Raw genomic sequence first — 24,648 nt, 5'->3', positions numbered from 1 at the left:
AGTCTGGAATTCACTATTTTGAGAAGCTCAAGTTCTAAACAGCAGAAGGCATCTTCTGGAAGCGAAGCAACGTTGATCTGATTGTGCTACTGGATGGCTTGGGGAGAAGAAACATCAGGAGATTTTGAGCTTTTGTGTGTGTGTTAAGTGCCGTCAAGTCGCTTCCGACTCATGGCGACCCTATGAATGAAAGTCCCTCCAGAATGTCCTATCTTTGATAGCCTTGCTCAGGTCTTGCAAATTGAAGGCTGTGGTTTCCTTTATTGAGTCAGTCCATCTCTTGTTGGGTCTTCCTCTTTTCCTGCTGCCCTCAACTTTTCCTAGCATGATTGTCTTTTCCAGTCACTCTTGTCGTCTCATGATGTGACCAAAATACGATAGCCTCAGTTTAGTCATTTTAGCTTCTAGGGTCAGTTCAGGCTTGATTTGATCTATAACTCACTGATTTGTTTTTTTGGCAGTCCACGGTATCCGTAACACTCTCCTGCAACACCACATTTCAAAGGAATCTATTTTCTTCCTATCAGCTTTCTTCACTGTCCAGCTTTCACACCCATACATAGTAATAGGAAATACGATGGCATGAATTAATTTAGTCTTGGTGGCCAGTGACACATCTTTACACTTCAAAATCTTTTCTAGCTCCTTCATGGCTGCCCTTCCTAGTCTCAATCTCCTTCTGATTTCTTGGCGAGCTTTTAGCGGTTACCAATCCCATGGTGTGCTAGATACCCCGACGAGATGAGATGTTGGATGAAAACAGCATTTGAAGGTACATCACCTCTATATTAAAAATTCTTGCTAATATCAAATAGAAAAAGACACCAATATTCAAGTGAAGAATTTGTTGTATATTTATTATTCACAGTTAATTACTATCTACCAAATGCTGCTGCAGAGTTAAAGGATTACGTACATAGGCCTTTTTATTTAAACACTGATTTTTTTTAATAGATATATACACACAAGACATTATGTCTGCAAGGCTGCATGATATACACCAATTCCAAAATAAGAAAACAATCAAATGGTCCAAGTGTAGAATGCCATAGATTCATTTTCCAATCGTTTTAGAAAGAAGAAAGTGTGGGGGGGAGAGAAAGATAGCAAGGAAAGGGGGAGAAATTAACACGCTACAGGAGAGCTCTCTTTCATCTGCTGGAGAAACAAGTGTAAGGCAGAGTCCATCTCAGGAATAACACACTTGTAACACTTAGTATAAAAAAGGCACCCGCCAGCACAGGAATATCTCCATTTGGGCGGAACAGGAGATCTCTGCGGAGGCTTTGGGATTTGTTGTCATTGGGACGAAAGTTTCGGCTGTGTGGTGCAGCAACAGGAAATAAGATGAATATTGGCACAAAGAGCTCTGTGGCGTGCTCTCTCCCATCTTACTTTAAAGCACTGATGAAGCCCTATATAGCATCAGTGAGTGTTGTTACGGGGTGGGTGGGGGTGGGGTACAGGCCTGAAATGCAGTCCCCGACACAGCCTGCTGTGCATTGGGAGCACAACACTGACTCCTCCACCTATGATAACACTGACATGAGGAGGTAGGGAATTTGCTGGAGTACAAAGATACCAACTTTCTTTTCAAGAAGCAGTCACTGATTGCATTTGTGCCCCAGCCAGCTGCAAAAAGGGAACTGAACAACAAATCACTGAGCATCATGTTTGAACATTCACTAGATGTGATTAAGCACAATTTCTTGAGGCTTCCCTGCAGTATTTGGGAAAATACATATTTCACAGGACATTCCAGAATATTCACTCTCCATCCTAATGTAGCTTCATACAATATACCCCAATTTTCATAAAGTTATAATCTTCTAGCTTTTCTTGCAAAAGGTTCCTGGCTACAGGTCCTAACCATGCCTTTTAGAGAACACTTAACGCCTTTTCCCACCTGGTATTAAAGAATATCAGATGCCTATACAAGCTTTAAACGTTGCATCTGGTCTATGGAGGTCTTTATATTTAATAGAACTACCTCCTAGCCATTAAACCCCTAAAATATTTACACAGAAGCAGGGGAGGGGGAGGAGATATGAAAAGCTCTGGACTGTCCTTTTAACTTAAGGAAAAGGCACTAATGGAAAAAAATAATTCAAGAATGTGCTCAACCACACACATGGGGGGAAAATAGCGGTCACTGATGAGAACATGATCTGGCTGCAGTTTAGAACTTCTCAGAACAGCCCTGCAGCCCGTGGGGGAAGAAAATGCATCAGCCCTTCCCTCTGCTCTAAGGCTGCTGCAATTCCAGAGGGAGAAGAAAATGGAGGATCTATGTTTTCCAGGCAAAACACTGGCGATTAGAGGCAAAAGCGGAATGGGATCTGTGTGTGTGTGTGTGTGTTTGAGTGCATGTTTTGTCATTAAAAGACTAGGTTGTGGATTTGTTCCCCTTAGTCCCTTCATGAAGACTGTTTACAGAAACAGCGAACACCAGCAGAGTTTTCTCCCTCTTCCTTGAATGGCACAGAACAGACTTCATATAGCGTTAAAACTTCATGCACTGATGAACTGGTGTGTCAGTGTTGGGAGAGAAAGGAAGAGTGAACAAAAGGGGCCAATCCAGGAGCAACGAAGAAACCTGTTAATATCTATTTAATTTAAAAGGTAAGTTTTGGCGCATACATTGGACCCTTCTCTTGCCCCCTCCCCACAAAGTTCCATACTGAGTAAAAAAAAGTGTTCCCCCCCTGGTGCCAGAGAGGTGACTCAGATTTTATGGCCTGACGACTGGAGATCACTGGTTGCAGTTAGACTCTGAATGGGTGCTTTATTGTTTCTCTCGTTCCTTAAATAATCTTTAATAATCTGCTCTAGATGTTCTGGTTCACCGGGGTCACGTAGTTGCGTGGAAACATGCCTGTTTGTCCATGGCAGGCTCCCTTCCACCAGTTGGGGTCAGAATTGTCAAGGACCTGGATAAAGTCTCCACGGCGGAAGCCCAGCTCACCTTCCTCTTGAGGGTCAAAATCAAAAAGAGCCTGGACATATGTGGGTTGCTGCAAGGAAAACAAAAGATAGGAGATATTCATGCTGTTGACATTTCACCTTTTTTTCTCTTCTCTTCTCTCTCTCTCTCTTTTTTTTTTTTGCATACTAGGCTCAGGATGACATGTTCAAACATAAAATAAACCTTTGTTCAGTGTCCGGTAATGAGTAGTAAATGCTTGCTTAGCTTCTGACAAGACGTGCATAAATGAATTGCTTTTCACACGAAGGATACTCAAAATGTACCAGTTTCATCCATTAATATCTCCATAGGGAGCAGACATTTTATGGCATATTGCGGACTTGTGTAAACTCAAATAGATACGATGGTGCGAAAGCCAGTTCTATTGATGGTGCGAGAGCCAGTCCTTGGCATCTTTGTTATCTACATCTACCTTGCTCTTCTTCTCCTGATGCTTACTGTCTTAATTTAAAAAAGGAGGAGCTTTGTATTATTTTGCTTCACATCACTGCAACTTACATGTCAGCTGTAATAACTATTACTTGCTAGCTCCAACTTTAACACTCTGTTCCGATTTCCTGATCCATTATTTAATCACTCTCTATTTGATCCCTCAAGCCGGCAACATGTTCCACCTCTGCGGTGATTCAAAAAAGGATACAACAAACAAAAAACCTAAATTCCAATGCTAGTCTTTGTTCTCTTGGTTCATAACAGCACCTATCCCTTCTACAGAAATGACAAATTAATGAGTGACAAAATATTGTCGAAGGCTTTCACGGTCAGAGTTCATTGGTTCTTGTAGGTTATCCGGGCTGTGTAACCGTGGTCTTGGAATTTTCTTTCCTGACGTTTCGCCAGCAACTGTGGCAGGCATCTTCAGAGTAGTAACACTGAAGGACAGTGTCTCTCAGTGTCAAGGGTGTAGAAAGAGTAATATATAGTCAGAAAGGGGTTGGGTTTGAGCTGAGTATTGTCCTGCAAAAGTATTGTCCTGTAAGTATCAAGATAATGTGCTAATGAGGGTATGGTATGTTAATATGGAACCATTGTATCCTGAAGTGATCTGTTAATGTGTGTAATCCAAAACTAATCTGTATGGCTATTGTTGAATGTTGTCTTTGTCTGGAGGTGTTTCAGGGCAGGAAGCCAAGCCTTATTCATTCTTAAACTCTCCTCTTTTCTGTTAAAGTTGTGCTGATGTTTGTGAATTTCAATGGCTTCTCTGTGCAATCTGACAAAATAGTTGGTAGAATTGTCCAGTCTTTCAGTGTCTTGGAATAAGACCCTGTGTCCTGTTTGTGTCAGTCCATGTTCAGCCACTGCTGATTTCTCAGGTTGGCCAAGTCTGCAGTATCTTTCATGTTCTTTTATCCTTGTTTGTATGCTGCGTTTTGTGGTCCCGATGTAAACTTCTCCACAGCTGCAAGGTATACGATATACTCCTGCAGAGGTGAGGGGGTCTCTTTTGTCTTTTGCTGATCGTAGCATTTGTTGTATTTTCTTGGTGGGTTTAAACACTGTTTGTAGGTTATGTTTTTTCAAAAGTTTCTCCATCCTATCAGTGACTCCTTTAATAAATGGCAAGAATACCTTTCCTATGGGAGACTGTTTTTCTTGAGTTTTCTGATTTTTGTTTGGTTCAATGGCCCTTCTGATTTCATTCTTGGAGTAGCCGTTTGCTAGCAGTGCGTGATTTAGATGGTTAGTTTCTTCCTTGAGAAACTGTGGTTCACAGATCCGTCTTGCACGGTCCATTAATGTTTTGATTATTCCTCTTTTCTGTCGGGGGTGGTGGTTGGAGTTTTTGTGTAAGTAGCGATCTGTGTGAGTTGGTTTCCGGTAGACCTTGTGACCTAACTGAAGGTTTGATTTACGGATGACAAGGGTATCAAGAAATGGGAGTTTACCCTCAATTTCCTTTTCCATGGTAAACTGAATGTTTGGATGGATATTATTAAGATGGTTTAGAAAGTCCATTAATTTTTCTTCACCATGGCTCCAAATGGTAAATGTATCATCTACGAACCTGAACCAGACTGTAGGTTTGTAAGGTGCTGATTCTAATGCTGTCTTTTCAAAATATTCCATGTAAAAGTTTGCTATTACTGGACTGAGTGGACTTCCCATAGCTACTCCATCAATCTGTTCATAAAATTCTTGATCCCATAGGAAATAACTACAGAAAAATGGAACAGGGGTTAACCAGCCATACTTCCAGACAGAAGCAAAAGTTTAACAAATTACAGGAAAGAAGACAGAACAGTCCAAAACTTGACAACAAACGGATTATCTTCAATCTGACAGACCGACAACTCTCACCTGAAGAAACTTCCATCTTAGCTAAGGGAGGAAACTTTGCAGTCACTCCCACCCAAATTCCAGTGGAAGACATCATTGCAAATGTAGAATCTGCCATTCGTAATCTACCTGAAGAAGATGCTGAGGAAATAAGAGGAGAGACAGCAAGAATTCTACGAAAAGCAAAGCCCCCTACCAGCAATATAACACGCAAGGAGAGAAACGCCATCAAGACCCTCAATGCAGATCCAGAAATCATTATTCTACCAGCTGACAAAGGCAATGCCACAGTGATCATGAAAACAGAAGAATACAAAAAGAAGATTGAGGAACTTCTGGACCCTGCCACATACAAAAAACTAAAACGAGATCCAACTTGCAAAATTACCAGGAAAACTAGCATTCTGATCAAGAATTCCACTCTTCATCCCGACACACACAGAAAACTATGCAAGACTGAAGCACAACCACCACGATTATATGGACTACCTAAAATTCATAAGGATTCCGTTCCACTCCGACCCATCGTGAGTGCCATTGGTTCCCCAACATACGAATTAGCTAAATATTTGACCACCCTCCTACAGGACCACATTGGAAAAACCACTTCTTACATCAAAGATTCAACTCACTTCATCAACAAAATCAGTCCGTTAAGACTCAATCCAAAGGATATATTAATCAGTTTTGATGTTGTATCCCTCTTTACCAAGGTTCCAGTTAAAGACACAATCTCATTGATTAACCAGATTTTTCCAGAAGATATAACAGCCTTATTTCACCATTGTTTGACAACAAGTTATTTCCTATGGGATCAAGAATTTTATGAACAGATTGATGGAGTAGCTATGGGAAGTCCACTCAGTCCAGTAATAGCAAACTTTTACATGGAATATTTTGAAAAGACAGCATTAGAATCAGCACCTTACAAACCTACAGTCTGGTTCAGGTTCGTAGATGATACATTTACCATTTGGAGCCATGGTGAAGAAAAATTAATGGACTTTCTAAACCATCTTAATAATATCCATCCAAACATTCAGTTTACCATGGAAAAGGAAATTGAGGGTAAACTCCCATTTCTTGATACCCTTGTCATCCGTAAATCAAACCTTCAGTTAGGTCACAAGGTCTACCGGAAACCAACTCACACAGATCGCTACTTACACAAAAACTCCAACCACCACCCCCGACAGAAAAGAGGAATAATCAAAACATTAATGGACCGTGCAAGACGGATCTGTGAACCACAGTTTCTCAAGGAAGAAACTAACCATCTAAATCACGCACTGCTAGCAAACGGCTACTCCAAGAATGAAATCAGAAGGGCCATTGAACCAAACAAAAATCAGAAAACTCAAGAAAAACAGTCTCCCATAGGAAAGGTATTCTTGCCATTTATTAAAGGAGTCACTGATAGGATGGAGAAACTTTTGAAAAAACATAACCTACAAACAGTGTTTAAACCCACCAAGAAAATACAACAAATGCTACGATCAGCAAAAGACAAAAGAGACCCCCTCACCTCTGCAGGAGTATATCGTATACCTTGCAGCTGTGGAGAAGTTTACATCGGGACCACAAAACGCAGCATACAAACAAGGATAAAAGAACATGAAAGATACTGCAGACTTGGCCAACCTGAGAAATCAGCAGTGGCTGAACATGGACTGACACAAACAGGACACAGGGTCTTATTCCAAGACACTGAAAGACTGGACAATTCTACCAACTATTTTGTCAGATTGCACAAAGAAGCCATTGAAATTCACAAACATCAGCACAACTTTAACAGAAAAGAGGAGAGTTTAAGAATGAATAAGGCTTGGCTTCCTGCCCTGAAACACCTCCAGACAAAGACAACATTCAACAATAGCCATACAGATTAGTTTTGGATTACACACATTAACAGATCACTTCAGGATACAATGGTTCCATATTAACATACCATACCCTCATTAGCACATTATCTTGATACTTACAGGACAATACTTTTGCAGGACAATACTCAGCTCAAACCCAACCCCTTTCTGACTATATATTACTCTTTCTACACCCTTGACACTGAGAGACACTGTCCTTCAGTGTTACTACTCTGAAGATGCCTGCCACAGTTGCTGGCGAAACGTCAGGAAAGAAAATTCCAAGACCACGGTTACACAGCCCGGATAACCTACAAGAACCAATGAGTGACAAGTTCAATCTTTACCCATCTAGAATCTGAGGTTTCAGGCCCATTAGAATTTAATATAGCACTGCCAGACTAGAAACATGCAGGTCTGAATAACTTGGTTTATGCATTTTACTTGAAGCTCCTTGAAACCAGCAAGAGGAATCACCAGAACTTTTGAGTGGTGCTATGTATACTAGAATATGAGTTTCCTAACAAAGTGCACTCTTAATCCAAACAGAAAGTTAGTGTAAAACCTAACATCCTAAATGAAATAGCTCAAAAACAGATGCATATATAATTATTATTGACAAATACAGAACATCTGAGTTTAGCTTCTTCCCTTACTAGGAAAGCCTTAGATTTCACAATAGAAGAAAGGCCAGATATGAATGCAGTTACTTGTTCTCCCTTACCTGAGGCACCTGCTCAATGTCCCGGAGGAATATCTGCTGATTCCTGGAGACAGAGGTTGATCTGTGATAGTCTACTAACTCATTCAGAGAATTGAACTTTACCACCCAGAGGAAATACTTGCCAGCCCCGTCTCGAAGCACCTTGAAGTGTTGCACATCGTTGCCAAATCTAAGAAGAGGGAAAGGGAAGGACATACCCAAACTTAGCATCAACTCCAGCTTTTAAGGTCAGATGCACAACAGGTGTGGTCTTGTGTTGTTACAAACATATGTCAGGCTGTACATTATACCTGGCTAATATTACCTGAGACAGAGGCATGCAAGTGTGAATTTAATGGATTCTTGAACAGCAGGGGGCAGTACTGTGCTACCAGAAGTCAGTATGTGTCAGTGGTGCTCAATACTCACAAATGCATGACTGGTTTTGTGGTAAAGACATAAGCGGTCTGAAATGAGGATCTTGTTTCTCGTTACTCCCAACTCCCAGCACTATAGTTTCTACCAAAGATTTACCTATTACTGTGTAACAGTGAACTCTTTTGGGGAGCTTGAGAACAAAATAGCCTTTCTGAAGGACTACTTGCAGCTAAAAACAAAACACTAAAGCCCTCCTACACTTAGATAATAATATTTGAGAGTCTATGTGAGATTGCATGGAAGAGAATATCAATTTTATCTGTTTGTATACTGCCAAATTTGTAACCACACTTTTTGAATGGACCTCTGTGGCCACTGCACCTTTTTTTGCCAACGTATCAATTGCTGCAGGCTACTTCTAAGATAAGGGCTTCATGTGACTAAGCCAAAAATAAGAATGCTTTAAACCAGAGGGGCACTTAGGAAATTTTTTTTTTTTAAAGTTAACATATCAGAATCAACCTTTTGCTCGTGTTAAGTGATTAAAAATGTAGAATACTGTGATCAAGATGCCAATTTTCCCAGAAAGGATGAGTAAATAAGGACTGTAGTTTTGAAAGGCATTTTCAACCTCACCAAGTCCAAGCAGTGAAAGCAGAAAGCTAAAAAGCTAGAGCTTCTAGAAGGAAAACATTCAGTAGCTAGGGAAAAAAGGAGAAAGAGGATTCAGGCCAATGAGTAAGCATCCCATATCGCTGCGTGATAATCATGTAAGATGTCCTACTTTCTTCCACCACAGCTAAAATCTGCCCCCCAAATTCCAGCTACTGCAGCCAGAAAAAAGCTCCAGGTTTTGGGGCAAAAATTATACCACTTAGGGAAGCAATTCAAATGTACTTAAATTCACTGGGATTGGGTGCAGAATGCACATCAACCTACTACATGTGCAGTACTCACTTGACAGAAAGGGAGAAGTCCCCAGGAGCGCTCTCACTCTCCCGGATGAGGAAGGCACCGTCGTGTCTCTGTTTGCCCAACATCTCCTCTGCCTTTGCTCGGGGAATCTTCCCAAAAAACCACCTGTGCAGAAATGTTGAAAATTAAGCTCAATTCAAACACCATGGAAGAGGCAAATATGGATATTTGCACTGCTGGAAAACAATTTCACCAGATATAATCAACTGAACTGTTCTGAGACTCCTCTTCAAATCTTTGCTGAAATCCACAGTAGTTAACTTATAATTCCTGATGGTAAGCACTTTTATAAAAATTTGCAACCAAGCCAGAAAAACACTGACTTGGGAGGAAAGGAGATGTGGTCAATTTGCCTAATGGAATCAGATTAATTATCTTTTAATGATTATACTGCTGAACATAAGATGAATGACCTATGAAATTGAGGGGGGCACTGGATAAGTTCACAGGATGGCGATAAGTTTTCAGAGCCAATGAAATCACGGGTAAACGTGTAATTTAAAGCCTTGCTAATAAAACAAGCTGTCCTTATGGATACATCTGAGGAAGTGAGCTCTGATTCTCAAAAATCTAGGCTGGAATAAATTGTTAGTCTCTTAAGTCCCACTAAGATGATTTTTCAAGCCTTATCAATTTTAGTAACTGGCAATCCACTGGCTTGGGTCAACCCACAGATGCAAGGGTTATGAATTGTACACTGCATTGCTGAGGCCGCACCTAGAGTATTGTGTGCAGTTCTGGAGGCCTCACTTCAAAAAGGATGTGGACAGAATGGAGCGGGTGCCGAGGAGAGATACGAGGATGAACAGTGGCCTGGAGACCAAGCCCTATGAGGAAAGGTTGAGGGAGTTGGGAATGTTTAGTCTGGAGAAGAGAAGGCTGAGGGGGAAGTGATTGCTCTCTTTAAGTATTTGAAGGGCTGCCACTTAGAGGAGGGCAGGGAGCTGTTCCTGGTGGCAGCAGAGGATAGAACTCGCAAAATAGGTTTAAATAGCGGGCGGAAAGGTACCGGCTGGATATTAGGAAACTGTTTTTTACAGTAAGAGTTGTTCAACAGTGGAATCAGTTACCTAGGGAGGTGGTGAGCTCCCTCTCACTGGTAGTCTTTAAGCAGAGGCTGGGCAAGCACTTATCAGGGATGCTCTAGGCTGATCCTGCATTAAGCAGGGGGTTGGCCTGCATGGCCCCTTCCAACTCAATGATTCTATGAATCTTTCCAGTGTTCCCCCTCTCCCACCCAGGAAAATTCATTCCCAGGGCTGCAGGATCCTTGCGGATTAACAGCAATGCAAGCTGGGAGGAGGCTGAGCAGGGGGAAGGGTGATCTTGCTCACTACCTCCTTTTCCATCAGTGCAGTGCACCTAGCAGAAGTGGCAGAAAGGCCGGTTTCATCCCCTTCCCATTGCAACCTCCCGGCCTGCGAGGCTACTAATCCATACAGGTCCTTGGGAATCAACTTTCCTGAGTTTGGAAGGAGAATGTGGAAACAATCCACAATATTAGGAGAAGGGGCTGTGGCTCAGTTTGTAGAGCATCTGCTTGGCATGCAGAAGGTCCCGAGTTCGATCCCCGGCATCTCCAGTTAAAGGGACTAGGCAAGTATGTGATGTGAAAGACTTCTGCCTGAGACCCTGGAAAGCCACTGCCGGTCTGAGTACACAGTGCTGACTTTGATGGACCAAGGGTCTGACTCAGTATAAGGCAGCTTCATGTGTTCAACATCAGTGCCTTACACTGACATATAGTGGGAACTGACCCATTTTCATGGAAGGGAGGTCGCACAAATCCATCTTAAAGGTTTATCTCCTTCCCTTTGAAGAGTTACCAGCACTGAATATGGAAGTTCATCACTATATATATATGTATACTCTGTAGGCGTTTTTAAAACGGCTGGCTCTTACTGGACACAATGAGAGGCACACTGCCTTACAAAAAAGCGCTGCATGTGTTCAACCTCCCATTTCACTTTCACTGCCAGAGAGTGTAGGAACTGCCACGAAGCCAACTGGTTTTTATATCTGCTGCATAAAATGGTTTAATCTTTCAAAAATAAAGCTTCCTTTCAAAATATATGAACTGTTCGGACTACTCAAGAGTGATGTCATCCACTGGTTGCGAGCCTGTGTGTTGAGGAGTTCTGTAAATGCATTTTAAAATGCCTTAGTATTCCAGGGAAGCAGCTGCCAGCAGAGTGGATAAAAATCATTAAAAAATAATAATCAAAAAATAAAAATAAAAAAAATGCCTTTTGAGGAAAAAATGTATTTAAATATAGTTTTCTACTTAAGATAAATTATTTAGTCCAAGGGTTATTCATAATAAAATAAGGATTAGTTTTTAATTATGTAGCATGAGGCTGTATATTCATGCAATGTTTAAATTTGTTGGTAAATGAATTCCATTAATCCATTCACAAAGTCATGCTTTTCCAAAGATTTCTGTAAGATTATTTCAGGCAGTTTTTCTGTCTAGAAGATATTGTCACAGATGCTTGGTTTTGCAGTTCTCAAAACTATGAATTTGTGTCTGCAGAGATAACATACCTCTTCTTCACAGCAAGAATGTTATAAAATAAACATACAAAGTTGAGAAAAAGACCATAATCCTATTGTTCCTTTGCAAATTTATGTTTACAGAATCAACCCCTTAATTGCTAAATTTCAAGAAATTCAATGAACTGAAGATTGTTTGGAGTGGAATAGATCTGCACAAGGAGCGAAGTTTGAGGAGGGAGGGGCAAGCAGTAAAAATGACAGTGAAACTTTTGGAGTAGAATATTCCACAAGTCTTGAGATCTCTGTGTGTATAGCCTGAGGTTTATCATATTATTCTTTCCCTGGAACAGAAAACCTATAATGGCAGTAGGCTGTAAAAGAGTGTAGAAAACCATGATTTAAATCTAGTCTTACTGTCTAGATTTGTCTAAGCCTGGTATGCTGGCAGCCAAGATGGATTTGATTTAAATCATGATTTAAATCAAATCCATCTTGGCTGCCAGCATACCAGGCTTAGACAAATCCCTTTTTTTTTTACACTTACTTAAAAACAGGCAAAACAGTGGCTTTTTCAAGATGATCATGCTAGAAGCTAAAGTTTGTGAAAGTGAATAAAAAACCCTGGTGCACATATAGCTGAGGGATTCTCAGCCAGAATCCTATGGAGATACTGTTGCTCCATCTCCATATAGACGTTGGCCTAAGTTCCTGGCTCAGCAAGATCTACAACCACAGTTTTCAGCCAATTATCACCATGGTACCCTGGAATATCTGGCCAGTCGCTATGGAGCCATGTTATGCAGACCCTGACTTGTTTTACAATCAGCATGTGAAGCATGTCAGTGGTATGTAATTTAGGCATGCTTCCTTATTACTGGAGTCAGCCAATTCAAAACCACAGCACACTCCTTTACTGTTGGGCAACGCAAAGAGTTTGGAAGCCAAAAATTATACCCCTGCATTAAATGAAAAGAGAGGCTGAGGTTGTGATGTGTTCAGCTGCTTTAACTAGGCCCATTTGTGATGCCTTAAAGCCATTCTTTCCCTTATAAATGGAGGCACTCCAAGATCTGGTGTGGAAGATTACGAAGCTGGAGGACTTTGGCATTACAAATGAAATAGTGTTTGAATTCAGCTAAACAAGAGTGGAGTGGACTTAACAGTGCAATTGTTCTGAGTCAATTAGAGGGAAGGCTTCTTAGCAAATGCCCAAAAAACTTATTGGCACCTGGAGACATTTGCTGAGTCTACTGGTGGAAGGCTTCAAGGTTTCTTCAGTGGAGTGGCAGGACAGGAGTCGGAGCCATCCCAGTGTAAGAAGAAGAGTTGGTTTTTATATGCTGACTTTCTCTACCACTTAAGGAAGAATCAAACGGTCTTACAATCACTTTCCCTTCCCCTCCCCACAACAGACACCCTGTGAGGTAGGTGGGGCTGAGAGAGCTCTAAGAGCTGTGACTATCCCAAGGTCACCCAGCTGGCTTCATGAGCAGGAGTGGGGAAACCAACCCAGTTCACCAGATTAGCCTCCGCTGCTCTTGTGGAGGAGTGGGGAATCAAACCCGGTTCTTCAGATTAGAGTCCACCACTCTAAACCACTGCTCTTAACCACTATACCATGCTGGCTCCTAACCACGCTTGCACATATTCTTCCTGTTAACCTTGCCTGTCTCTCGCCCTATTCCCCCCTCCCCCACAGTCAATTGGGTTGTAAGCTCAGAGGGATCTCTCTTTTGCTTACATTACTCTGTAAAGCAGTTTGTACACAGATGATGTACACAGGACTGAGTCACAGGCCAGCCACTTATATTGATAAAGTACCACATTTCAACAACGCACCACAAATAGTGGAATTGCCAAAGACCTTGGGGTTTAGTACTAACAAGCAGATCTAGGCAAGCTGTTTTTCTATCGTCTCTGTTCATGAAGAAGACAACAAGTAAAAAGGTACAAGTGAGTAGTTTTTTAAACAATGCTGTGATTTCTATGCATTGTTTCAATTAATTTATACCCATTTCTTACTGACACCTGCATCATTTGCTAGAACCCAAGATTAAAGATACAATAAACTTAACCCAAATATGTTTAATATTGAGATAGACCATATTGATTCAGCCCAAAATCAGTGAAAAGAAAAAAAAGACTCAACTCCTTTTGTAGGTTAGCGATCCTATTCCAGGTGTGTGGAGCATTCTCACAGGTTTCTTTTTGAATAGTTAAAGCTGGAACAATTGCCACAGCAACACCAAAAACACTGTGCTGGGTGAAGCAAGTCTAATCAGAACTACAGCAACAAAAATCTGGGCATTACTGCTGATTCTGCAAGGCTTACACTGAATGCACTGACAGAGAACACATGAACAATTTCTTTGTAGCTAATACCAACAACTGGCATTTCTATTAGCATTGCTCTACCTTAATTTAGCTCGATGGCATCTCTGACACCAAAAACATAGTTACTGTATGTTTGAATGATGCTATACAAGACTATACTCTCATATCCATAGAGACACATTTTTGAGGTGTACAGTTCAGAAGGCACGTACCTGGTATCTTGTGCTGACATAAACAGGACTTCAAAGTAATTTACTATGGCTGAAATGAACACCAGTTTTTTATACCAAGCAGAATTTCCCACTAAGAACCTGTGTAGTTTCATGGTTATTTATAAAACAGTGGTTACTGCACTACATTTTGGTTAACTTCATCTTCAGATACCTACTATTAAGAAAACATTTTTTCCCATCTCACTTCTGACATCCTCCTCAGTAGGGATTTGTTTACTTCTTTCAAGGTTTGTAATTTTGCTTTTCAACAAAAGGGGGAAAGCTCTAGTATCCCTTCCACTACAACAAACATAATGTTTACCAGAAACACAAAAGTCACAATGGTATACTTACGGATGTGGTTTCATTTCAATATAGTTTTTGGGAATAAAGCCATCTTTGCCATTGAGTTCTGCCTTGTACCAATTTTGATCACATTCTTCATTCAAAACCTGGGAGAGTAGGAGGGGGAGGTTATATTTCTGAATAACATATCCTTGATACAGTTTTTTAAAACATGCTTTGCTAAAAAATAGTGGTTTCCAAGTTCTGTCCCATCCTGCTCCGACAACCAAAATGTGCTAGTCTAAGATTATCCTACTAAATTATTTAAAAAGTACAATTTGGCAATTCTATATTTAATCTTTCAACAAAGGTCTCCAACTGAACTTTGTCTAAAGTAGATCTGACGCTTCACTATGAAACTTAGGTGTAAGAGAGCATATCTTCTATATTCTTAGAGAATAAAGAGACCAATACATCACTCACATAAATGCTAGGCTCCATTTTGTAGCTTTTAAGAAAGCAGGTGTGGTATAGTAGTTAAGAATGTCAGACTAGTACCCGGGGCAGCTGAGTTCAAATCCCCGCTCTGCTATGAAGGTGATTGGGTGCCGCTGTTTCAGCCTAACATTCCTCAAGGGTTGCTAGGAGGATAACAATTGGAGGATAGGCCATGTACCCCTGAACCCCTTGGAGAATGGGTGGGATTAAACAGAATCAAGTCAAGAGAAAAAATAATTAGTCATTGTGCTGAAATAAAAAGAATTGGTTTTTATACCACGTTTTTCTCTACCTCTAAGGAGTCTCAAGGCGGCTTACAATCGCCTTCCCTTCCCCTCCCTACAACAGACACCTTATGAGGTAGGTGGGGCTGAGAGAGTTCTGAGAGAACTGTGACTGGCCCAAGGTCACCCAGCAGGCTTCATGTGGGGAAACAAACCCAGTTCTCCAGATTAGAGTCCGCTGCTCATGTGGAGGAGTGGGGAATCAAACCTGGTTCTCCAGATTAGAGTCCGCCGCTCTTAACCACTATGCCACACTGGCTCTCAACCTATATTCTAGAAGCCTTTAAACTGCTACCACAATTGATGCTTTTTTGTTTCAATGAGTGGGAACGTGCTCATCTCCCCTGTCCCTCCAGCCCTCCCCATGGGAAATTAAGAGCTCACATACATTTGTGCCCCTTCCCCATAAGGAATTCCTTTTCCAAATAAGCAAACCTACATCAAAAGATTCATGTTGTGTGTTTGTTTACATGTTTTTATTGAATTGTTTTATATATTATTTTAAATGCCATTTTAATGTTCTGATGTTTGCCGCTCTGGGGAAAACACAACCAATGAATAATGCAACAGCACTACCATGACAGAATTATGCAATCAACAAACTATCTAAGGCAAAGTACATTATAAACAATACATACTGTAGATGACAAGGTAAAGACAAATGCAGAAAAAGCAGGTGGTGCCTACAATAATAACTGCAGTGGACTACAATCCCATTCCACTATAAAGGTGACCTTCTGGGATGTTACATTCTACTACAGTTCTAACCTCTTCTTAAAAAATGCCCCCTTGAACACTTCTATTCGGCACATTCTGCGGAATGACAGAAGCGTGGGAGCGTTCCTGAAATCCTAGGCAGGCCATTTCACAAGGCAGGGGCCTTAATTGTATGTGAACAGACAGCTACTGATCTTAGCCATTTGTAGGGTGGCCCCTTTAGAAGGCTTTGCTCAGATCAGAGTACAGCAGGGGAAATGGTCCTGCAGGGATGAGGGTCCAAGTCCATTCAGGGTTTTGTAGGTGAAACCAGAACCTTGAACAGAACTTCGTAACTAACTGGTAACTAACAGAGTCTACCGAATGGGTTGTATCTGGTGCCCAACAGCAACCGAGCTGTGGCGTTCTGCATCAACTAGAGTTTCCAAGTTGCCTTTAAGGGCGGACCCGTGTATAGCATATTACAACAGTCTAGCCTCAAGGTCGCCATGGCAGGGGTACATATAGCCAGGTTAGCCGAGTCACTGTAGGAAGCAAATGAAGATGGAAGAATGCATTTTTTTGCAGCTGTGTTAACTTGCTTCTCCAGCAATAATGTTGTATCCAGTATAACCCCAAGGCTCGTAACTGAGTCGGTGAACATCACCTGGACCCCACTGAATGTGCAAAACAAAGTGCCCATCAGTACCGCAGCCTTCCCAAACAACATTACTTGTTTACCCTTAACCACAACAGTAAGGCACCTGTTCATGATCTCAACAGCATGTCAGGCAATTTGGATAAAGAATATAGAGCTGGATGTCATCAGCATATTGACAACAACCTACTCCAAAACCATGAATGATTTCTCCTGAGAAGGGCTTTACTCAATTTTAATCTGCAAAATTAGCTGACGGTGCAATTGATTAATGCTTTCAACCACCACCACCTTTATTGCTCAATGACAGAATCTTAAGCATTTACATTGTATAGAAAAAGTTTTACAAAAACAGCATGATCCCTTAAAGCGTGGTATAAAATAGAACCATTTTACTGAGACAACTTTAAGGCCAATACAAGTGTTAGATATTGCGCAATCTGGTAAATTTTCTCGGTATCAGCATCGAGGTCAGATAGAGATTAATGCTTTCTGATCTCCTCTTATTATAGGTACCGTATTTTTCGCTCCATAAGACGCACTTTTTTCCTCCTCAAAAGTGAGGGAAAATGTCCATGCTTCTTATGGAGTGAATGCCGGCTGGGCGCATGCGCGTCGGGACGGCGCGACCCAGCGTTCCCCGCCCCGACGGCCAGCTGGGAGGTAGGTGGGGAGCACAGAGCCGGCTGGGCGCGTGCGCGTCGGGACGGCGCGAGCCGGCATTTCCCGCCCTGACGGCCAGGTGGGAGGCGGGCGGGGCCACACAGAGCCAGCGGGCGTGTGCACCGGCTCGCTCTGTGCGGCCCTGCCCGCCTCCCAGCTGGCCGTCGGAGCGGGGAACGCCAGCTCGCGCCGTCCCAACGTGCATGTGCCCAGCCGACATTCGCTCCATAAGACAAGTTTTTAGAGGAGCTAAGAACTAGGTGCGTCTTATGGAAAGGTGCGTCCTATGGAGCGAAAAATATGGTATATCCCAAATGCTGGTGTCTACAAATTCTGCATCACTTTACCCATACAAAATGCAAGTAAGGAAAAGCTCCCATCAGCAATAATTCTCTTCTACGGGTATTTTAAGTTCATTTCATGTGCACTTCATACAGGTTAATCTATGGGTATTCCTGTATCATATATTAACCTGACAGCAGGAGTAAGTACTTAATAGCCCTGTTCAGGACAAGGCCTAAATTTTTATGATCAGACGGAAGGTGTCAGCAGAAATCTCAAAGCCAAACATCCTGATTCATCAACAGTGGGAGAGAATCCCGTCTCTTTGTAGGCGTCAGACACGAAGCTGAAATTCTTATGGTGCTGAGAGCCAAGTCAGTAATTAATCTAGCCAAATTGATGGGAAATAAAGCAACTGTTTCTTTTATGTTGGAACATTTGTGCTGAAGGGACAGCTATTTTTAGCAGTTAACATTTCAACACAGAGACCGCCACGATATGGCCTCTGTCTGTATCCAGCCCTCCACTACAGTAATGCAGTAAAGAGGCTCAAGATGGCAGCCTGTCAGTTCTCAGTTTGATAAGAGATCCATTATCAATACAAACCCATCTGCTTCCGTGGCAACAGAGAAAAGGCAGCTTTTTCAGCAAAAAAACACACTAAAGAAACTGAAGAGGTTCTTACTCTTATCATGAACTAGAAAAATCCTCATCCCCACTCAACTGCGCAGGTCACCCTCGCTGCAAAATTGCCAAACCCCTCAGCCGGGAAATGAGGCACATATGGGGAAGTCTGAAACTCTGCCTGACAAAGTTGTACTGTGAACAGTAGAATTAAGACTGCAGAATCCAACATCACACACTGCATTTTTCTTTCAAAAACATGTTTCTAGCCCTCAGGGCTGAGGGAAGATGTTCACTTAAAGACTGCAAATTGCACTGGTAGCATTCATAAGTCCTTCTGAATCTAGTTACATTCTTCCCCCTTCCTCCAGCCTATCAATTTCCAACATGCTAAAAATTTTGAAAAGAAACCAGAATGCCTCAACCAAGCAGTCTCGCTAGCTATGTATTTCTATGCTCAATTTATTCAAATGGATCATATGTTTTGCGTAACACAATTCGCTTTTTAAAATCTGATTTCTATTCCACCCTACCCTAACCACACCACATACTCTCATTAGCAGATGTACACCGCTGGAAAATTTGGGAGAACTCTGAAAAGAAACTCCTATGAAATATTTTCTCATTTAGAATGGGGAAAAAATGCTTCTCACGACAAACATTTTCACATTCAAAAAAATATACCATGAAAAGGTTTGAGGAGGGAAAAAAGGAGAGAGTGTCTTTCTCTGCTTAGAACAACTCCCATCAGAGAGATTGCTTTAGCTATTATAAACTTTTAACAAAAAACAGATCACAACGTGATTGATAGTATTTTCAAATTTTGCACTTCTGTGTCTGAGAAATGTATATGTAGTTTCTCTTACCTACAATATATGCAGCTGTACTGGTGCCAGTCCAAATGTAGTCTATTAAAAAACTCCCACATTCAACTTAACTGGCCAAAGAAAGCTTATGTCACTATAAAGAGGCAGCTTGTCTTTCAAATCAGTCTTTTGGTCTGGAGGGGTTTAAACCTTGCAAAGTAGCAGATATTTTGTTGGATGCGGGTTGCTCATTAGCAACCAAAAAGTAGACATATAACTAACACTGAAAATCAGAGTATTCCAAATGCCGCAACAGAAACATCACAAAAGTGATTGACTTCAGCTTCAGCAACACTCCACTGCTTTGGTTAATGGACTGCTCTATTTTGTGATAAATTATCAGAGGGAAAATATCTAGAGCTACAATCCAACAACGCCATTTGCATGCATGTGCGCATGTGTAAGAAAGCCACATGCATAGTTAGAGCATGTTGTAATATTTAAAGCCAATTTGCTTCAGTTACTAAGGGAGGCTCGGTAAAACACTATTTAGAAATGTGCAGTTGCATGTATACCTGTTCTTATTATGACCTCAAGCACGTGTAAAGGACAGAAAATTCGTATTCACACTATAGAATTACAGAATATGATTAGAGCAAAGTTTGTAATAACCAAGGAACATAATGATACACTGGTCACACATTAGCTGTTAACATTTGGGAAAAATCAGGATCAGTGAGTTACTACTTTTAATTGTTTCTGGCCACAAGTCTTGCATACGCCTGGATGTTACAGAACTGCCAAGCCATTTTTCTTCACTGCACTCTGCTCCTGTTTATACACGCCAGCTTTTTATTCCTTTAGTGCAGGTTTACTTTCAAGTAGCGTGACTCATCATACTTGCAGATTAAATCCCATGAGCTCCCCCAACCCACAGCAGCTTCTTAAAAAAGAGGAAGCAGGACATTTCAGCGGACAAAGAACAGAGTTTACTGTGAGTGCTGACTGAGAGCCACCAGCCCCTTTATAACTAGCTACTACTTGCGCTCAGGATGTTATCAAGGAAACAGAAGACAGAACATCCTTCCTTATTTCAGTCTCTGTTTAACAGTGGAAATGAGGGATACAGAATTTACAGAGCTTGTTTTTATTCTTAGGGAATGCTGCAATCAGTCTTTGTTGAAATACCCACCTTTCTTCAGTCTATATGTTTTTTCAAGTCTAAATCTATAGTCACACTATTAAGTAAATACTATGTTTGCAGTGTTTACCCTAGATACTTAGAATCATAGAATAATAATAAGAGTTGGAAGGGACCAGAAGGGTCATCTAGTCCAACTCCCTGCACAATGCAGGAAATTCACAAGTACCTCCTCCCCACACACCCAGTGACCCCTACTCTATGCCCAGAAGATGGAGGGGGGGGAACCCTCCAGGATCCCTGGCCAATCTGGCCTGGAGGAAAATTTGGTCCTGACTTATAAAACCAAGTCATACATGATAACTTTAAAACAGTCTGACCAAAAAATGCTAGTCATTAAATACATTAAATGCCCTCATTAAATACAGCCAATTTTCTTGGCAGCTAAGGAAAAGAGTGACACTCTATAGGAAACAAATGGCTCGACATCTCAGAGGAGAAATCTCTGAATCTGAAAAGAGATTTAAGTAATTTAAAAGCACTGTAAGAAATTTAGTTCTGGGGCTCTGTGTAAAGAGGGCAGAATAAAATATAGTGCAATGGGTCCTCTGGAACTGCGGCTCCACAAACGCATAGACAAGAGGCCCACGGTGTATGGGAGTTACATCCAGCTAACAAAGCCTTTGGCATGGTTTGAAAGTGGATTGAGGTGAAAGCTATTCTGAGACTGAGGAAGGGGGTACTAACCATGGGGAGAATCTTAGCTCAGTGGAAAAAGCTCTCAATAAAGGAACATTTGTGTCCAAAGAAAGTGTTTTATTAAAGGCATTTAAAGGGGTACACACCAAATCACAATGTAAAAGCATACATATGCACAAGGTATATAGGTAAAATGGATACAGGGGATTTATAGCTACCCAATAAGGAGGAGGACTTCTGGGGTAGCAGCTGCTTGGAGTGATCAATGACTAGTGTCTCTTGCTAGGAAAGAGCCGCACAGCAGTAGTGCAGGGCACAGCATTTGGATCAGAACGAAGTGACAGGAACCATCGCAAATGGTGCTATATTTATACCCAATTTCTGCCCTGGAGCAGGGTGACTACACAGGCAATGGTGGTCACTGAGAATGGACACAGGAGACCAGGGAAGGTGTGGGACAATACCCTAGTGGTTATGATTAAGTATAGTTAAGTATTTTTAGAGTTTTAGATGGAGAAAGATATTCTAAGACCTGTTCCCAGGCAGAGACAAAGAGTCATGGGTGTGCTGATGAGATTACCAAGCCCTCTGGCCTTGAGGGGGGAGGTTCAGGGAGACTAAAGGAAGTTTGATTGTTTTCCAAACTCCAGCATGATTAGCATTCCTATTGCAAGAAGAGCTCGAACACAAATGCAAAGGAGGTAATATATTTTCTATTGTGTGAGGTTTGCACCTGGCATTGACCTGGGGTGAATCCCAAAGGAGGTTTGATCTGGCCCCCTGTTGAGAGCTATCCCGATATGGGTGCCAAGTGACTTCCATTTTGTCCCTGGCAGCTTCACTCCATCCCTGCACCCCTCTCCCATGGGTGCCAGGTTAGGCCTAGGGCAGGTAGGTGACCCAACACTATTGCTCATAGTTTAAGACAGCATCTCCCACTTAGTGTCATATAATAGACTAGCCACTGGGGCTATTGTGAATGAGATGACTGGAATGGGAGGGTGGAAAGGAACTCTTTCAAAGAGATTCAGGGGATTCATGAATGGAGTGATGGTAGAACCAGCAAAACAGTGTGGAAGACTATTATCCAAAATAGGACTACTGAGTCCTCTGCAGCTTTGAAATTGCAAGGGACACAATACATACTTTAAATCTCTGAAGAGCAGAAAAAATGAGAAAGGGATAGCTGAAATACTCTTCCACACCTGTCTGCCAAGGAGATAGCATTGGACTACACAAACTGGTGCACAACATGAGTAACCTTAGGCAAGGGTTACTGTATTTCAATATTGAGAGCCCTAGTATCCTGTTGGAGGAACAAACCAAGGTGAGGTCTGTTACTGCTCTTCTTTGTGGAACAGCTTCCCAGAAGAGGTAAGGAAAACTCCTGCTCTCCTGACCTTCCAGCAAAGTTGCAAACCAGAATTGTTCCAAAGGTCCTCTGGAGCACCATGAGGAATCTATTCCCAGGTTTAGCTAATTATATCTGTTTTTTATACTGTGTGTGTAATCAAATCGCTTCCAACCTATGGCAACCTGATGAATGAATGAACTCCAAAACATCCTACATTAACAGCCTTGCTCAGATCTTGCACACGGAGGGCCATGGCTTCCTTTATTGAGTCAATACATCTCATGTTGGGTCTTCCTCTTTTCCCGCTGCCTTCAACTTTTCCTAGCATTATTGTCTTCTCATAACATGGCAGAAGTACGACAGCTTCAGTGTAGTCATGTTAGCATCTAGGGAGAGTTCAAGGTGTGATCTGATCTAGAACCCACTGATTTGTCTTTCTAGATGTGTTTTTCTGTAGTTTTTTAAAAGATTGATTGTGTGCTGTTACTATGCATTACTGTAACCTGCCTTGAGTCCTGACTTTTTCAGGAGAAAAACAGGCATGTAAGTATTTTAAATAAATAAATGCAAGTTGCGTAAAGACCGAGATCCTCCAAAAGACAGTGTTGTCTGGGAATCTATTTTTTGTTCATTTACAAGATGAAAACAATGAGTGTAAGTTATCAGCAGAATCATTATCTCAACAGTAGCAGCAAAAGTAACAAACAGGCAAACAAGCAGATGAGCTGGGGATAAAACAGATCTTATCTTACTTTATACATTGAAACCAGGCTTAGTTGCTAACTGAAAATGAATACCATCATGAAATCAACACTAATTCTATACATTTAGGATCGTTTTAAAACTGTGAAGATCTACTCAATTTTTAAAATTTGTAAATGTGCTTATTGCAATTAAAGCTCTTAGTTCCTTGCTTGAAACCAGTTAGTTGCAAAGTTAGGGGGTTACCGCACTTGTATTCACAGTGATGTATTAAGAGTTTGAAAATGTTATAAAAAATACTGTTCCCACTTTCTATGTATTCCCACTGACGTATTAAGAGTTTGAAAACGTTATAAAAAATACTGTTCACACTTTGTTTGGCCCCTTTAGCTGTGAAGATGTCTTCCAACCATTTATAAGCCGTGGTATCCAAAAACCCTTTTAAAGCGATGTTTTTTACAACATTTTCAAACTCTTAATACATTGCTGGGAATACAAAGTGCGGTAACCCCCTTAGTTAAACTAATTTCCTCTGTGTGTGTGTGTGTGTGTGTGTAAAGTGCTGTCAAGTCGCAGCCGACTTATGGCGACCCCTTTTGGGGTTTTCATGGCAAGAGACTAAAGAGACTTGGGTTACCGCATTATGTATTCCCAGTGATGTATTAAGAGTTTGAAAATGCTATAAAAAATACTGTTCGCACTTTCTATGTATTCCCACCGATGTATTAAGAGTTTGAAACTGTTATAAAAAATACTGTTCGCACTTTATTTGGTCCCTTTGGCTCTGAAGACGTCTTCCAACCATTTTTTAGCCGTGGCATCCAAAAACCCTTTTAAAGTGATGTTTTTTATAACCTTTTCAAACTCTTATTACATCGCTGGGAATACATAATGCAGTAACCTAACAGAGGTGGTTTGCCAGTGCCTTCCTCTGCACAGCAACCCTGGTATTCCTTGGTGGTCTCCCATCTAAATACTAAGCAGGGCTGACCCTGCTTAGCTTCTGAGATCTGACGAGATCAGGCTAACCTGGGCCATCCAGGTCAGGGCAAACTCATTTCCTACCAGCTCTTAATTTCAGTAGTCGGAATGCTTGACCTCTCCTTTCCCTGCTAGAATGTATGTTTTAGATTTATATCCCACTTTCAATCAAATGACAACAGATTAAAACAGATTGTCTTCCTCGCATCTGGATCCTCTGGGCAATTTGCATTTGGAGCAGAGTTCTTCCTGGTAAGGAGGCGTAAAAGCAAGCTTCCAACAGCTGCTACTTTTCTGGCTAATGGCTGGAGCCAGGAGGTCTTCCCCTCAAGATGAAGATCTTCAAGGAAAGGGAGAGTGTGCAGCTTCCTAGGGGCCTTTGGACTGCTGATCGTGGCAAAGGCCCAGAATGTCTTTCCCCTTAGACCTTATTAAAGACTTTCTATTACAGTTTTGTATTTGATGGGGCTAGTATTCAGATTTGTGGCGCATTTTCAACAAGACAGAACATGCAGGTTAGAGAAAAAGACACTGCCACCATAATCTGTAGTGATTGCATCAGGAATGAAGGCTCATTTAATATAATTAATTAAAAAACAGCTGGTCCATGCAATAAGGATACTTGGGTCAGGTAACAGCTATCCCGCTTCCAGATACCACTGTGAATCTCTGGGATTTGCCTTTCCCATTTGCTTCGGCAACTCTTGTCTATCTTCTCTTGCCAACACAGTGACTTTTGGGATGACACT

General features: G+C 41.5%; 1 protein-coding gene across 1 annotated transcript in view; it reads right to left on the bottom strand.

Moving 5' to 3' along the window:
• Window positions 1-2,464: 2,464 nt before the first annotated feature.
• GRB2 (growth factor receptor bound protein 2) overlaps window positions 2,465-24,648 on the bottom strand; it is a 58,274-nt gene continuing 36,090 nt past the window's right edge. Inside the window, exons 2-5 of the mRNA XM_056857652.1 lie at window positions 14,581-14,678; window positions 9,167-9,289; window positions 7,853-8,021; window positions 2,465-3,014 (exon numbers count right to left, since the gene is read on the bottom strand). Coding sequence (XP_056713630.1) covers window positions 2,829-3,014; window positions 7,853-8,021; window positions 9,167-9,289; window positions 14,581-14,678 — 576 coding nt within the window. The 3' untranslated portion in view covers window positions 2,465-2,828. The remainder of the gene's footprint in view (window positions 3,015-7,852; window positions 8,022-9,166; window positions 9,290-14,580; window positions 14,679-24,648) is intronic.

The sequence above is a fragment of the Euleptes europaea genome, chromosome 1 (assembly GCF_029931775.1).
Source record: "Euleptes europaea isolate rEulEur1 chromosome 1, rEulEur1.hap1, whole genome shotgun sequence".
NCBI classification, from domain to species: Eukaryota; Metazoa; Chordata; class Lepidosauria; order Squamata; family Sphaerodactylidae; genus Euleptes; species Euleptes europaea.
This window is presented reverse-complemented; position numbering and strand designations above follow the sequence as displayed.